This window comes from Heptranchias perlo, chromosome 5 (genome assembly GCF_035084215.1).
Source record: "Heptranchias perlo isolate sHepPer1 chromosome 5, sHepPer1.hap1, whole genome shotgun sequence".
NCBI classification, from domain to species: domain Eukaryota; kingdom Metazoa; phylum Chordata; class Chondrichthyes; order Hexanchiformes; family Hexanchidae; genus Heptranchias; species Heptranchias perlo.
In genome coordinates, this window is record NC_090329.1 from 33,639,716 (window position 1) to 33,657,715 (window position 18,000).

The 18,000-nt window shown below is 43.9% G+C and overlaps 1 protein-coding gene across 2 annotated transcripts in view; it reads right to left on the reverse strand.

The window, feature by feature from the left end:
* The window catches only part of LOC137321352 (myelin transcription factor 1-like protein), a 238,022-nt gene that overhangs the window by 38,499 nt on the left and 181,523 nt on the right, over positions 1-18,000 (reverse strand). For both annotated transcript variants that reach the window (XM_067983737.1, XM_067983738.1), the window contains exons 14-16: positions 17,713-17,781; positions 16,560-16,622; positions 722-805 (exon numbers count right to left, since the gene is read on the reverse strand). In XM_067983737.1, the coding sequence (XP_067839838.1) occupies positions 722-805; positions 16,560-16,622; positions 17,713-17,781 (216 nt within the window). The remainder of the gene's footprint in view (positions 1-721; positions 806-16,559; positions 16,623-17,712; positions 17,782-18,000) is intronic.

The window sequence follows — 18,000 nt, forward strand, 5'->3', positions numbered from 1 at the left end:
CCATGCAATATTTCTTCTATTTACTTCATTTTCTCCACTCAGTTGTGTTTGTAATGCCTTGCCTTGGGCAGGAACTTACTGCAAATAAGTTTTGAAGCTTAACTGGGATATCCTGTACCAATATCTATACTAAATTAATGTTGATCTTTCCTACTATTATACACCAAATACCAGGTTTAGCTTTTACTCCAATTGCTATAATTACAGGATACAACTGTGTTTTTAATAAATTGCAACAATTTGCTCTTTTTTGCAGTATTTTACTCAGAGTTCTGTTCAACAAGGTCCTTTCTACTACAAGTTACCTTTTAATTTCTAACAAGAGCGATTTATTCCTTTGTGTTATTTCTTTATAAGCAGATTTGCACTGTTGGTACCAAATGGTTTGAAACTTTGCTATTATAATAAAAGTGAGAAATGAAGGATGTCCTCAGAACTTTAAAAAATTTGGCTTCACATCAATTGCAGTTATATTACAATCAATGTGAAGCCAAAGTGATGTGAGATTACCTGCTCCAGGTGGTCTTACAACCTGGCCTAAATTTGATTATAGTGACTTTACAGTCTAGATATTCTGTGCACTTGTGTTGATGTGAACCTGAAATTGTTTTGAATTAACACAAAAATGTGTAGTTTAATTGGTCCAACACTAATATCTTTTTCTCCATTTTTTTTTCACGCTGAGTGTTAAACCATTATCATTAAGTAAAGTTGTAGTTACTTGATTGGCTCTTGGTCTTCTTTATCATCTTTGCTTTGAGCAATTTTGATTCCACTTTTCTTTGCTCGGGGACAGCCTGAAAGACTATAGAAACATATGTATCATAAACTACTTAATTCAAAATCGCAATTGCTTTACAGCTCACAGAATATGTCAATAATATAAAATTTAATGATATAAAAATAGTATTTTCACAAGCGTGGTAACCATCAATTTTTTTTGGCAATTTTCTCCACTCCCTTTCTGAAGGTGTTGACTTTTTGCTGGAGTACAGTTCCACAAACGGTCATCACCCTCTGATCCACCGCCCAAGTGTCCATTATTCATGTGTGAGTCTTGACAGTGAGTGGCAGCAGGTTATTTGAGTCACCTGATTCTGCTCTCACTCGACGTCCGTACATGCATTTCTAGTGGCAGTTTCTCTCTCACCCAGGCCACTGTTGCTAGCAGGAGGATCCCAACCAGCTGAGATCAGCAAACTTACCACAGACTGGGGATTCAACCTGGGACCTCTTGCGTACTGAGGTTTTAAAGTACACTCATGGTTGTCTTTCATATATCACCGACTCAGTTGTCATGATTCTATGTTGTATATTGCAGCATGTGAGATATGAACAGAGGGTTTTTATTCTTTAAGAAAATTATTTTGAAATAAATTATTTTGCTTCGATTATCTCCGTGTTAACTGGATTCGTTTTGACTGAGGCACTCGACGCCGATGGTGCAAAGCAGTAAGACAATGTTGTTTTTCACATGACCAGCAGGTGGTGCTCAAGTAAAGCAAAACCAGAAAATGTGCCATTAGACATGATTTCCTTGGAGGCAAATCAGAGCAGGTATTGAAGCAGTGATTCTGTGAATATGAAACATTTTGAATTCATAGACGTTCCTAGATATTTTACTGGCAAATCATGCTTTGAGCATATCACTTAAATATTTCAATTTTTTGTGAGCTTGAAAATAATTTATTGAATTGTTCTGTATAATTGGTAAATATATTTCATTGGAAAAAACTCAAAGCTCCAGCTTTCTTCTTTTCCAATTAAATATTTATCTTTCTTCTCCCCTCCAGATCATTTCCCAAGTGAGACTGTAGGCTGACAACAAACTCCCAAATGTCTGCAGTGTCATTTGCAATTTGCCTGGGAAGTGGTGCAGAAGAGCAGACCAGCTAATTTCACCCTCTGATCTTCTCTCCCTCGTGTGAGTAAATGACTGATTTCTGTTCAACGCCTCCCCAGCAGCACAAATGTGGTATGAGCTCAACAATAGGTGCAAACTGCATCCTGCCACTTCACAACCGAGCACTTTGCAACACCAACATGCTGCACTATCAGAGCTGTCGAGCAGGTCACATCCATCAGTTCAGCATCAACTAATCAGTGATCTCTATCAGCTCAGGCTGATGAACAGGACCATACGCCAGTTAATGTGATGAATTCCATTGGGTTCCATCAGTTAATGTGATGAATTCCATTGGGTTCCATCAGTGTCCTGCCATAACTCTGGTGGGAGATTGGCAGAACCCTCCGCTCCCGCTCCCAGAAATTAAGAGAGACCTGGTTACTGTTTCCAGAAATTTCTGAAATGCTTAGTAAGGGCAGGAACTTTGTCTACTCCTCACATGACAAATGTTGTTTTGGTGGGGGGTGGGCGGAGGGGGCAAGGGGGGGGGGCAAGGTGGGTGGGGGGGCGGCAAAGCCAAGGGCAGGAACTCCCTATTGGCCTGGCTCAGTCTGGATCCAGCGCATTTCTGGGTGGGGGCTAACACAGGGAGCCAAGGGGGACATGACCAGTTTTGGGTCAGGGCATCATCCCACCTCCTCCCTAATGGGGCAGGGGGGAGGTGCTGCAGATATGCCCACAGTGGTACTTGCACCCACCTGCCCATATAAATGAGGTGCTTTCCCATTGATCCCACAAGCTCTGGTGGAGTCAGTTTTAGAGGGCACTAGTGGGGGTGATCCCAGTGCAACTACCAGGATCACATCCCCAATGAATTTCGGGGACAATGTCTTCTGTTTCTTTTAACAAAATCTCATCAAGGACCAAATTTTTAAAAATAGGCCTTGAACAACCCGACTTGAACACTAGGCAGTGAGTGCACTCCAGGTGATCCCATTGGCTGATGTCACCAGAGCGGAACATGTCCTCTTGACCTCTTGCAGGTGTTGATGACCTTCTGAACTCTACACAGGAGCCTTCAATTAGAATTTTCTAAATACATTAGATAAATAAAACGCATCACATGGAACACTTTATCGAGGAGCTACTTTACATTCAGAGCACTTACCCATAGAACTTTCTTCCGTTATAATGTGAATTAGTCAACCTCAGCAGTTGACTTACATTTTTAAAAAATTGCCATTTTATTTACCTATTTTAATTTAAAGCTGCAAGAGTCCATAATTTTAAAAATACTCATTAATATAATAATTTTCTGACAAACAAAAAGCCCAAAAATATTATTTTGGTATTGAAGATGTAAGTGTATTCTGTTCTAAAGTGGTATATCATTAAGACACAATTTTTTTGGAGTTCAATATTTTCATGAAATGCAAAAAATGCAAACAATGGATTGCTTCAGGTTTTTTGTTGTTGTTATTATTTCTCCTTTTCCCATCTTTAAGTGTTCACATGCCGTGTATCTTGCCAAGGTGAGAGTATAATTTGAAAGTCACTGCAAGGCCTCTGCAATGCCAGCTGCTAAGAGGTACATGAAGGCAGGCTGGGTAGACTATCTGAGTTTTCCACTTTATCTTTTTCCCTCTTTGTGGAGAAATACCTAACCTTTGCTTAGTCTCTCTGTGGCTGAGATCAGAAATCACCCTTTTAATGCGATGAAATCACAAAGGCACTATGTGGAGAAATCCTGTTATTACATTTTCCAGTGCACTGGAGCACGGCCACACCATTTGATTGACCATTTCAGCTTTCAAATTCTGCTTTAAAACATTGTTGCACAACTTGCTTCGCACAGATGTTGTAATTCTGTTTTATTATTAAATTATTGTGCAACACAAATACATTTAGAATAACATTGTTTTATAGATATTTGAAGTTGTGTATAAACAGCCCGCAGAGATGCATCACAATTGATAACAAAGTCTAATATTATTCCAAAATCAGGAAAACTATTTCGACCATGGAAGAGTCAAGTCAAGGATCCAACGGATCAGTCTATAAAGGGCAGCATAATTGAAGTCATGTGATTAAGTTGCAAGAGAGCCAAGATCAAAGATAGGGCTACATTACTGTGGTGCCATTTCTCTAACCTGCGCTGCCTTCAAGCGGTATCTGCTGGGACTGTGATATCTGTGAAGTTACTCTTATATATAACTGTAAAAGACATCTAACTGAGTACCAGAGACTCTGAACACTGTTTAATGGAATAAAAATGACAGGGAAATCAAAGAGCAAAAAAAGAGAAACCTGATGCATCCCTGGAATCTGGCCGAGTGAACCAAATGGCGTTGAGCATGATGTAGAACCTTTGCAGCACAGAAGGGCAAACCATAGTTAAATATATGATTGGGCAATGGCACTGCAGAAGAAACTGGACAAAATACAAATCATTAATTTTACAGGCCAGTGATGAGTGAATGCAACTGAAAAAAAAGTGTGAAAAACCAAACAGAAAATTCAGTATTAGGATGCAACTCAAGAGAATCTGATTATAAGTCAAAACAAGCTATTGCAAATTTGTATAGATTATTAGTGACACCGGGTTTAGAATTTGTGTGGGTTCAGAGAAGGGTCAAGATTATTCTTCTCTAAGGGTTCTAAATTAAGGAGGGAGACGCACAGAATTAAAATTATTTTCATTGAAGAAAATTAAACTGAGAGAGACCGATGCAGATCTTTAAAATGCTGACAGACATGAATAATGTAAATGCAAATAGGTTATTTGAACTGGATGGTAAATTATAAATGAATAAGCTTCAAGAGAGTCCTGATATGAGAAGAAATTGGGGCTGAAAATTGGCAGCCCTTCCAGCGCACTGCCATAGTAACTTTGGCAGGACTGCACCACAAGGACTGAAAATTGGGTGAAATTGGGTAATATCCAAGCTCCCAGGATCCTTGTTGGAAGTGCAGCCACCATCCACCCCTAAACAAGGCCATCAACACCAGGGTTTTCCCATATCCTCAGCTCTCAGTGAGGCCCAGCGTTTTGGCATTGGTGAACCAGGCCACTGAACAGCAGCAATGGGCCCCACCAGAGGGTCCAGGCTGGCATCACGGCCTGGACTCCCGCAAAGATTTAAGGTCACATTTTGTAGTTAATTGTAAAGCAGCCTCTTTACAAGATACACCACTGAGGCACAACTTTGCACCATCCAGGGGTTAAGGCACCGACATCCCCTCACTCCTAGTGCAGGAGCCCACCAATGACATGCAAAATAGGAAACCTTCCCCGATCCTGAAAAGTCTGCCAAGGTCAGCTATCGGCTTACCTGGCACTTAGTCTGGATTGTGCTCCCTCCACATATGGTCAACCCCATTATTTCCTATCCACAAAGTAGTGGATATCTGGAACAGGCTCCCAGCTAAAGCAGTTAATACAATTTTGATTAACTCCCTCTAAAAAGATAAATAGCTAGTCAGGAATGGTATTGAAGGTTGCTTGGAGGTGATTGTTACAGACTGACTTAAGTATCAAATGCTCCTGCAATGATAATGGAAAGCAATCAGCCAGGGTTAAATGGTAGAAATATAGGAAGCGACAAGTTTCAGTTGATTAACTTTAAGGACTGAAGAGAATTCAAGAAAAGCTTTGCCATAAGAGATGGAATCTGATGGGTTGAATCCATGATAGGGAAAGTTGCACACAGAATGAATGGAAGTAAAAGGAATGGACTGAATGGCATGGAAGGGTCGCTTTTGTTTAATGCGTTTTTTATGTTCTAATGTTTCCCTGCATCTAGATAGGCACCTACTGTGTTTAAAAGTGTAATTGCCTACTTAATTGGGAATAATGGGTGAAACTTTCAACTTTGGTGGGGATTTAAAATGGTGGTAGCAGATCAGCCTGCCCGTTATATACCCTGCCTGATTTCCTTTCCATTTAAGTCATAGATCCCTCGGTGGCTCAGTGTGTTTTCTTCTAATAAGTAGCTGCACTATACATTCTAAGATAGTCTCACATTTGATCCCTGGTTTGTGCTGAGTTTGATGGTCTTAGTCAGAGTTGTAGAGGCTGTACAACTTGTACAACCCCCTTGAGTTAAGGAAGGGAAAATTGGCTAGGGCTGCTGCTCCTGATCCAGGGATCTCTGCTGGAAGTACACATGTGTGGATGTTATGTAAGACGAGGATTGTGCTCGGCTGTGATGCCCTCTTGACCAAACACTGTGCCGACCCATGAATAATGGGCATTTGTATGAGATACTAGGAGTGGAGCAGGACATACAGGAGTCAATGCCTTCAACAGGAGCAGGAGGAGAGAAAATTGACGAGAAAAGTGGAAGAAAAGGCTATAATGTTTTCTAAATGTAGTGTTCTTTTCCCGAGATAAGTTTCTTTATAGCTTCATTTACCGCCAAAAGCAAAATGTTTTGCAGAGCAAGCCTAGAGGAGAAAGTACTAAAAAGAGGAAGTATTCATTGTAAATTACTTCATTCTTCTCCTTTATACAGCCCCAGCTTTAAAAACAAAGTTCCCTATGTCAATTAGGGTGCTCGGTTGCTGATTTCCTCATTGCTTGCCCGTATCAGTACAGAAAAATAGAACATGGTGCCATTTTTATGTCCTGCAAATCTGTTTGTAAATACATACCAGCTGAGGTTTATTGTTGAGTGTGAGAGAATACAACAAATCTGAGTCTGTACATGTTTACAGAAAGTACCCCAGCTGCTGAAGACCCTAGAGATACAGAAGTGATGTCTACCCTGTGCTTCCAGACTGGAACGCTGCATTACGATCCCCATCATTGCCATAGGGAGATCAATCCTTGACAGATTTCAAGCCAAGTTACATATTTCCCCCCCTCACATCCAGGACTTGCGTTATGCTGTTAATTAATTTTTGTTTTAAAGGCTTTGTCACTTTTGGCTGCTCGAGATTGATGTTTAGTGGGAGCACATAAAGTCTGCTGGTAGTGCTGAAGGATGATTGCTGATGCTGGAGGCTGATCAGCATTTAAAATATCTTTTAGAAGGCATGCTGCAGCTTGTGGGGGGGTTGCCACTTATCCATGAAGATCCTGAAATCTTTTTCAAAGGTGCTTGGTAGGCCATAGTGACCTGCTCCAGTTGCTTGTGTAAAGGTATGGATTTGACTTCTTGCAACCAGTGCAACCACATAATTGGAATGGTCATCGGCCCTGTTGCCCTAATCTTTTATATTTATCTCCAAGAATTGCCCAAATTAATAGAAACTGCTGCCCATGCAGATGGCCAACTGTTTACATCGTATCTTAAAACTTTCCTATTGGAAAAACACTAATTTCAAGCATGAGACCCACCTCCTGCTCCCTCGACCCTTTTCCTAACAAATTGCTGACCACCCAACTTCCCTTTCTGGACCCCATGTTAGCTGATATTGTTAACAGTTCCCTCTCTTCAGGTAGCGTCCCCCTCCCCTTCAAATCCGCCATCATTATCCCCCCTCCTCAAAAAACCCACCCTTGACCCCTCTGCCCTTGCAGACTACCGCCCCATCTCCAACCTCCCTTTCCTCTCCAAGGTCCTTGAACATGTTGTCACCTCCCAAATCTGAACCCATCTTTCCCGCAACTTCATGTTTGAACCCCTCCAATCAGATTTCCCCCCCCCGCCACAGTATTGAAACGGCCCTTATCAAAGTCACAAATCTGACTATGTGACTGTAAATTATCCCTCCTCATCCTTCTCAACCTGTCTGCAGTCTTTGACAGGGTTGACCACACCATCTTCCTCCAATGCCTCTCTCCGTCATCCAGCTGAGTGGGACTGCCCTCGCCTGGTTCCATTCCTAGCAATCCAGTTGTAGCCAGAGAATCACCTGCAATGACTTCTCTTTCTGTTCCTGCACCGTTACCTCTGGAGTCCCCCAAGGATCTATCCTTGACCCACTCCTATTTCCAATCTACATGCTGCCCCTCGGCGACATCATCCAAAAACACGTCAGGTTCCACATGTACACTGACGAAACCCAGCTCTACCTCACAACCACCTCCCTCGACCCCTCCACTGTCTCTGATGTGCCACACTGCTTGTCCAACATTTAGTACTGGATGAGCAAAAATTTCCTCCAACTAAATATTGGGAAGACCGAAATCTTCAGTCCCTGCCACAAACTGCATTCCCTAGCCACTGACTCCATCCCTCTCCCAGGACACAGTCTGAGGCTGAACCAAACCGTTCACAACCTTGGCGTCCTATTTGAACGAGATGAACTTCCGACCACATATCTACTCCATCACCAAGACCTTCTACTTCCATCTCTGTAACATCGGGCATCTCCGCTCCTGCCTCAGCTCACCTGTTGCTGAAACCCTCATCCATGCCTTTGTTACCTCTAGACATGATTATTCCAATGCTCTCCTGGCCGGTCTCCCATCTTCCACCCTTGATAAACTTGAACTCATCCAAAGCTCTGCTGCCCATATCCTAACATGCACCAAGTCCCCTTCACCCATCACCCCTGTGCTCGCTGACCTACATTGGCTCCCAGCCCAGGAACGCCTCGATTTTAAAATTCTTATCCTTGTTTTCAAATCCCTCCATGACCTTGCCCTTCCCTATCTTTGTAACCTCCTCCAGCCCTACAACCCTCCGATATCTCGGCGCTCCTCCAATTCTGGCCTCTTACGTATCCCTGATTTTAATTGCTCCACCATTGGCAGCGTTGCTTTTAGTTGCCTAGGCCCCAAGCTCTGGAATTCCCTCCTTAAACCTCTTTACCTCTCCACCTCTCTCTCCTCCTTTAAGACGCTACTTAAAACCTACCTGTCACCTGTCCTAATATGGGCTCGGTATCAAATTTTGTTTGATAACGCTCCTGTGAAACGCCTTGGGATGTTTTACTATGTTAAAGGCGCTATATAAATTCAAGTTTTTGTTGTTGTTGTTGTTAAGTTGCAGGAACTTTAGGCTAAGTGAAACTGTAACTGTTTGCCTGGACTTGTGAACACTCATCCTCCCTACACCTGCCTGCTATCCTTGATTTTTGCAAGAAAGTCGAAAGGCCCTAACGTACATTTGCCTTCTCCACCAGAAACTTGTTCTTCACAACCACTAGAATTAGCCCCAACACTGTGGCTTCTAGTCTAATTCTGAATTTTCACTTCAAGGAGGTACCATAACACTGTCCACTCCATAGGTTTCATGGCAGGAAATGGACCTGAAGAAGGTTCATGCCCAGTCGATAGAATCTGTGAACAAGAACCAGGGAACCATTACAATATAGTCTAGTGACATTAATTGCAACGATTAAGTGATGCTTAACAATTAGGCAGATGGAATAAGTGACAAATGAATTTCAAGGGATTAGCTTGAAGTTCTGGCCAACGAGCTGAAGACTGAAATGGGTCATAATTTTGATAAACAATTTTACTTGTATTTGTTGAAATGAAAGTACCTTTATTTTGTACACTAAAACAAAATATGGCCTGTCAAGTTAAACCATTTGTGGTTGGACGTATTCCTGTTACATTTTGAATGGCTGTAATTTGGCTTCTGAATTAAGTAACTTTCACAAATACTGAGGGAAAAAAAGTACAATAAGCATGTTTGATAGTGGAGATGTTTTACCCAGTGAGAATACTAAGTTATAAAGAAGAACTGTAAACAGCAGAAGGCAGACTTACCCAGTCAAAGAACTTCAGCTGTGCTTTTGCCTCCCAGGCCAGTTACAACTTCTGGGGAAAGGAGCTGGGAGGATATCTTGTGTGACAGAGTCAGTTTCCTATCCTGATCCAGAGGACAGCCTGTGGCTTTGAGGAATCTCCTTGTCGTGCCCATCTTATATCTGGTGCACCATTTAATGTTATTACACTACTTCTGGCTGCTCCTTTCACTTCTCGTTGATTTCAAGGATTATATTCTATTTTTAGGTCATCCCTTGACCTGCCTGCTGAGCTTCTTATGGCTTAGGATAGAGATAGTCTCTTGTGCCAAACCTTTTTTTAAAAAATTACTGCCTTCATGATTAATTCAACGTTGTGACTGATGAAAAGCTTCTTCCTCAAGCTACTCCTTTTGCATTTTTGCAGAGGTGCCTACATAACATTATGCACATTTACTACAATTGGAGCCTCATTTACATCTTGAACCTGAGCAAATTTAGAATATGATTTCGATTCATATATTCAACATTTTTCACGTATGCAGTTTGCACACAATCGTATGGGGAAACAGTGGGCGCTAAATTGGGCCGTGTAGCGCCCGTTGTTTCGGCACTACCCGGCCTCTCTGACATCCAAGATGGCGTCTTGGATGCGCACGCACATTTCCAGCGTGACATGCACCGGATGCCATCTTGGTATAGGAGTTAGCAAATACTGAACGTTGGAAGCATGTAAAGTAGGGAGAAAATGCATGTTATCAGTGTGCGACGCTGATTTAAAGCGATAGGCACCATTTTCGACCTTAACGCTCAACTCAACGAACAGTCTTAACCCCGACCATCTGAATGTGTCTTACAGTGCCTGAAGGACCCTCCCACCAGCACTATTTAAAGGGACCATGCAGTTGTTGCAGGTTAGTTGCTGGATTATTGATTCTGGCTGCTGGTGGAGTATGAAGTGTTTCTGATGCTCCCCATTCTTACTAGGAGTTCCTAGACTACATTTGAGAGTGCTTTGGCAGGTACTGCCTTACGGGTCAGAAAGTTACAACCGTGGCTGAACAACATTCCTGCCAACCATGGGCAGTCTGCTAGGGCTCCCGCTGGGCATTGAGCATGACTGGGAGCATGCAGAGAGGCCACGTATGGCAGGTCAAGTTGCAAGGAGACGGAGGACGAGGAGGCGCAGGGCAGTGAGCAGGAGGCCCTACCCAATGAAGGCTTTCCGGAACCAATTCTCTTACCTCAACATGATCGAGGAGGATTGCATCTGACGCCTGAGGTTCACCAAGGAAGCTATGACCGAGATCTGTCAACTGGTGCGGCCAGCGAGGACAGCATTGCCTGTGGCTGTGAAGGTCATCGTGGAGCTGAATTTGTACGGCTCAGGAGCATTTCAGGCCTCTGCTGGCGATATGTGCAACATCTCGCAGTATGCAGTGCACTGCTGCATAAGAGAGGTTACAGACCACATCAGGAACAGGTTCATTACCTTAGCTCTCCACAGAGACAAGCAGAACGAGTGAGCACAGGAGTTTGCTCGCATTGCTGGTTTCCCCATGGTGCAGGGTGCCATTGACTGCCCTGTGTGTCCCCCATATCAACTCAGCCGTCTTCGTCAACCGAAAGGGCTTCCACTCCCTCAACGTGCAGCTGGTGTGCGACCACTCACATCGAATCATGGAGGTCGATGCCCGCTACCCCGGAAGCAGTCACAACGCCTTCGTCATGCGGCAGTCCAACGTGCCAGCTATCTTTCACCCACCTCGGCAAGTCAAAGGCGGCCTTCTGGGCGACAAGGGTTATCCCCTCACACCGTGGCTCATGACACCGGTCAGGAACCCACGCACACGTGCACAGCGAGTCTATAATGAGACGCATGCTGCCACACGCAACATCGTGGAGCACACCATAGGCCTCCTCAAACAACGCTTCCGCTTCCGCTGCCTGGACCTGTCTGGAGGAGCCCTGCAGTACTCCCCTGAGATGGTGGGCAGATTTGTGGTGGTCTGCTGCATGCTGCACAACCTTGCCATCATAAGGGACCAGCCTTTTCCACTAATGATTGGAGAAGACCCTGAGCCAGAGGTGGAGGAGGAGGAGGCTGAGGAGGAAGAGGCTGAGGAGGAGGGGGTGGAGCCGAAAGAGGAAGTGGAAGAAGACGCAAGGACTCTGCGTGCTCGCCTGATCCGTGCCCGCTATCGATAATTTGAAACACATCCCCCAACTCACACATCCCCCAACTCACCACAGTCCTGCACTCTCCACCTTTCCGCTCCCACAAGACAATCAAATCGCCCTCCATCTGATTACACATTGGTGTCCCTCTCAGCTCATAAAAACCACCACCAAATGCAAAATCAAACTCTCATTTATCAATGAATAAATGAAATTATGCAAACATAACAGAACTATTCACCCTTGTGCATTCCCTTAGTGCCTGTTGTTTGTGTGCCTTTACCTATCCTAGTGCTCCTACGAGGTGCTTTCCCAGTGGCTGGAGCATGGATGGTGGGAGGCTGCTGGCCTTCAATGGAGGAACGTCCAGATGGCCTTGGAGGACGACCTCGAGCAGTTCTGGGCTGGGAGGTCGCGGCTTCAGACTGCACCATCTCAGCGTGGGCTGCAGCAGTCTGGTCTGGCTGGCCGAGAGGCAACAACAGGGGCACTGGCGGAGTGGCAGGGGCGGGAGCAGGAATTCTGTTGTCCTGAGAGAGGACAGCAGGTCCGACTGCCATGGCGCCACTGCCACTCTCCCGGGGCGGTGCCTCAGCAATCCTGGTGATCGGCTGGAGAACGGATTGCTGGAGTGCTGTGACGCCCTGAAAGCCCCGTTTCACAGTGGTCCCCAGACCCATGATAGCAGCAGTCTGAGCTTCCAAGGCAGCCGTCTGAGCTCCAAATGCAGCAGTCAGACCTCGGATGGCAGATGTTTGTGCTGCAATGGAAGCTGTGACATCAGTCATCAGACGCTGTATCATGGTGGGTTCCATAGGTGCACTGATGGAGGTGACCACCCGTTCCATGTTGGAAAGGATGGGCTCCAAGCTCTGCACAAAGGCCTGTGCCAAGTTGGAGCTGGACTCCTCCATACCCCTTTTCATTGCACACAGGCTTTCTGGCAGGCTTTCCAGTGCCCCAACCATTTGGTGGTGTACACCCATCAGCCGCCTTCTGTAGCCTGGCCCATCGAAGTCCTCATCTGACTCCTCTGCAGCAGAACTAATGAGCGGCCTTGCCCTCCGGCGAGCTAGCACCTGTGGTATCCGTTCCCCCCACCAAGGCTCCTACGCACTTGTGCTCGGTATCTCACCACGTGCAGATCCCTCCTCTAACCTAACCTCTAAAGGACGCGCAGTGTCAGTCTCTGAGCTGGTGGAAGCAAGTGTCAGATCGAGTGACGGTGTGACTTCAGTGTCCTCCTCCTCCTCCTCCTCCTTGGACGATGCTGTTCTTGGGTATCTACAATGACAAAGGGAGACAGGTTGAGTTATGGAGTGAGGAGAGGAGCAAGTAAGAGGTGTGCGCTGACGGCATGTGCAGCACGTGGGTCAGAAAAGATTATGGGAGGAGGGAGATGTGGAAAAGGAGAAGGAGCATTAGATATGCGGAGACCCCCTTCATCGGGTCCTGCAGCGCGGCATGTTGTGATGGCTGCAGCGACGGCCCGCCCAATGATCCTAAGCACTATCTTCTCTAGGGGGGTGAGGACGTGTAAACGTGCCCGTCCACTCTCAAGTCCCTCCTGCTGCTGGCTGTTATGCACCACCTTCTCCCTCAAGACAGAGGACAGTGTGTCAGTGAGTATCCTGCAAGGTGTGTGGGTGATGTGCCTGTCATGGTTGAATAGCTGCCAGTTTGTGTGACTTGTAAGTGTGGTACTATGTGCAGGTGAGATGCAGCATGCTGAGCACAGCATTGCGTATGGATGGGCAGTGTTTGTTGGTGGGTGGGTGACGGGGAGTGTGATGCGTGGAGCAGTAGTGCAGTTGGTAGGATGTGCCACTTGACACTTGCATTCACTCACCTTGACCACTCGTGTCAAATCATTGAACTTCTTTTGGCACTGCACCCACGTGCAGTCTAGAGGGTCTCTGGCCACCCTGCGGGTACATGTTGGCCCTCTGTCGTCCATGCCTTCCACCAGGGCCTCCAGAGCATCATCGGAGAAGCCTGCAGCCCTCTCTCATGCCGTTCCTACTATCCTCGTGGCCATCTTTCCCTCTTCCAAGTAAGCTGTGTACCTGCCATTTGAAATGTGTGCCTACATCTTTAAGAGGTGCAGGCTGCTGGTGACGTGCGCTGTGCACACCCCATTTCCAACTTCCTCATCCTCCATGCAGCCTCTCAGCAGTGCAGGTAGCACTGGCTGCATGGAGATATCATGATAATTAGCAGGCAGCACATGTTTTTCCCCCAGTGTGTTTGTAACTATGGGCAAACTGCACACAAGAGCACACAGTTTTGCACCTACTACTGTATCCCTACCATGGAGGAAAATTGAAACCATTGTCTGCTAGAAGCAAACTGGTCAAGCAAGATGTTAATACAATGGCTTGGCCATCATTTTTTCATCCCACTCATTTTTGGTAGGAAAGAGTCCTCATGAATATAAAGATTTTGATTCATATGTGAGTTGCTTCTGAAGATGTCCAAAGGCTCAAACTCACTTATTACATCGATAACAGCTTCCAGTAAAGATTAGAACAATTTGAAATAATTATAGGAATGATATAACCTATATTGTAGAATTTCAAATGGATCAGCTTTGATAGAGCATTTAAAAGTATATGAATCGCTCCCCAGTTATATCAATCTAAGGATCTTAAACTTATATCCATGTAGGCAATTCCATGTTTTAGTGTATTTGGTACTTGATGCTCTGTTCACATTGACTCTCAGAGTGGGTGGATCTTGGAACATTCCGGATCCAACCAAAATGGATCTGCAGACCATCAATTATTGTAGGTTTGGCAGAACCAGGACAGTCTGTGTTGTTTATACTATTAATTCTAAACCGAAGCGCTTCGGAAATTGGAAGTGGTCTAGTTTCGAAGTGTCACTATAAACAAGATGCATTTTTGGTGTCAGTAGTTAAGTAGAGCAGTGCTGTCTAAACTGACATGGGGCAGGAACTGTGCTAGTGTTTAGATCAGACAATCAGTTACTTAGCAACAAACAGCTTTCCGCTGTGTTAATATTAATCGTTCTACATGACTAAAATCGTCAGCAGGTGCTTGCAATGGTTTCATTGGCAATTCAACATTAGTCTTTGATAAAGGAAGTAATAGTGTGAACTTCTGAAGATTTTTTTATTTTGTACAGCGTGTGTGAAATAAATTCCACCTGGCCGGTTTGGATGACTATTCCTGGTCTCAAACCAACACTTCTAAAGCACAGTAGTGTTGCTACTCCAATGGTTAATATTGTCAAAAAAAATGTACACCTGCCCAAGAAATAAAACCAATAAATTCAAAACATAAAGAAGAATTATGAAAAACAGATAACTCACAAGCTAGAGAAGGTATTAATATACATTATTGTTGTTAACAAGTAAATATGACTGCTGCTCTGATTTTTTGGGCAAGTGCACTCTGCTGGGAACATAGAATTGAAAGCAAAGAAACAGGCCGTACGGTCCAAATGGTCCATGCCAATGTTTATGCTCCACACGAACCTCCTCCCACCCCTCTTCATCTAACCCTATCAGCATATCCTTCTTTCTCCCTTATGTGTTTTTCCCTTAAATGTATCTGTGCTATTCGCCTCAACTACTCCTTGTGGTAGCAAATCCCACATTCTAACCACTCTCTGGGTAAGGAAGTTCCTCCTGAATTCCTTATTGGATTTATTGGTGACTATTTTATATTTATGGCCGCTAGTTTTGGACTCCCTCACAAGTGAAAATATTGTCTCTACGTCTACCCTATCAAACCCTTTTATAATCTTAAAGACTTCTATCATTTAGACGTGAACACCTGTAGGACCTAATTTATATAAAACAGGTGTGCAAGTAGGGGTGCACTATTGGGTACAGGTTCACAGCACAGAGGCACTTCTAGGACCTTACAAGTAGCAGTAACATTGAAGGGGCTGGTGCAGGAGGAGAGGAGCAGCCCTGGGACTATTCCTAATCCTAATATCTTGTACAATTATTTTGGAATATGGGGTGGAAAGGTTACTAAGTGTGTTTTTTTCTCTTGAATGTTACTAATAATGTGCTTTTAAAAAAAATTGTTTATGGTCAAAATATAAGTATTATTATTTTTCTCAGAAGGTGCTGTGAAATTTATGGTTTTGTGGCATTCTGACACTAAAGTAACCAACGTGACTAAACAGCAGCTCGGAAAGATTTTTTATGGCAGCAGCCTGCCCTGATCTGCACCCTAGAAATTTGTGTCCAGAGCCCTCGGACATCAATTTGTATATAATTTATATTTCTGCCCTCTCTTCATGCGCAGTCAGTCGCAGACACCAGGAAAACCATCGTGTAAGTTTGGGTGCAGTGCTCTTCAGTTGCAGAAGAGGCAAAAAAAAGGCCCATTTTTCCTCTGTGCTGCACCCATTTTGTAGATACTATTTGGCAGTAAGGCAGACGAAAATCTACCGTTATAAGTTTTCCTGATGGTTTAGCTGGTTAAGGCAGTAATTAGCTGATTCATAAACACCAGGAAGGTTCTTGGTTTGATCCCCAGTATGAGCCCATTTAACTGATCTCATCCAGCACAGCAGCAATGTCTTTATAATTGCCCACAGCACTCATGAATTAGGAGAGGAAAAGCAGCCAGGGTTCGTGCTCCTGATTGGCACCCAGTAACCCCGAGTGTGTGGATGTTGAGGCAAGACAGGGACTGGATTGGTTATGTTGCCCCCGGTGAAATAGCCTGCCACCACTCACTGTCCAAGTTTACACATGAAGAATGGCAAGTTGGGAATGTGAATGGAACCTGTGGAACTGTACTCCAGCAAGGAGTTAACCCCTCCATGCAAGGAGGAGGGACGGGAAAGAATCGGTGGGAAAAAAGGAGAAAAAATAAATTATTACACAAGTGAAAGGTCTACCACCTACCTCCTATGAGAAGCATAGTTTCCAGTGATATGCCCAGATCCATCACATCCAGGGGTCGGACATCTACCAATGAAAATGTAAGAACAACATATTGATCAGATGCACCTTGTATGAGTTATATAATTTACAGATGGGGAACAGAGAGGACTAAAACTGCCAGTTTGGTGGCTGAATGATGTTTATAGTCTCTCAAAATTATTTTCAAATATACAACATTAAATAAATAAATTGTACAACATACCATATTAAACTGTGACACATTAGCTGTACTCATGACAAAATACACTGGGTGTTTTGTGTTTTACATATCTGGATGGTAAAACAATTTTTTAGAATAATTGAAAATGGATCAACATCACTTTAAAAGATTTTAACTAAAAATAAAAGCATCATGACTAGCATATCCGTTATTTGCGGAGCTTCCAGCAGACGGTATCCACTTAATTTGCCCAATTATCATCAACAATGTCTGTCACTTAAATGAGTGCATGGCTACAAAATTTGTAATGAAACAGCTTTATAGGATTTCTGCCCCCTCCTCCCCCCACCCCCAGATTTTCCCTTTCTCACGTTGCCAGTCACTTTCATGATGCTCTCTCTTTCCACTCAGTTGTGCGAACAGGTTAGCGGCATTCATATTTCCAATAACCAACTCTGCAGGTGACTAAAAGTGAACCTTTGTGGAATTGGCAAATGTCACGTCATAACACCAAAAGAGAAAGATATGTTGGTGATTGAAATGTTTGCGTTGCTGGAGTATTGTATATGAAACCAGGTTGGATAATATAAGTGCAACAGATTCACAATCTTGTGCCAAATACAATGGATCTACCAACGCTGAATTATAGTACTCATGCACAGAGACAACGAACACAGTGCAATATACAAAAAAACCAAAGTCACTACGGTAGAAACGTGTCGAGGTCATCTCTAAAAGAAGCAACCAGGAATGGATCAACACAGAAATCAGCAAAACCAATATATCATATTTATGTATGTGAGTGTGTGCACACATGCATGTGAAAACAGCTTCTTTAACTGCAGGCTTCACATCAGCTATGCCAGATATCAGTAAAAAAAAACACCTTAACATTAAAATTGATAATGACAAAATGAAGACTTTATGCATGCATTAATGCCACTTAAATCTTACTTGAGTTCTTGTGAGCTGGTGGCCATCATACTTCGAATACTTTTGTCAGCCAAAGGACAGCCGGATAGACTGTAAGATACGCAAGGCAGCAAAGTCAACTCATGTTAACTCAATCCATCCTTTCATACACATATGTGACACAACTTGACAAATGCAGAGAAGCAATGGTTTCACTGATGAATTGCCTATTGATTCATGCCAATCGTTAACCCTCTGAATATTTAAGAAAAATTTTGTTTATCACATAGCTACAACCTATATAGTTATGAAATCTCATTGTTAAAGCAC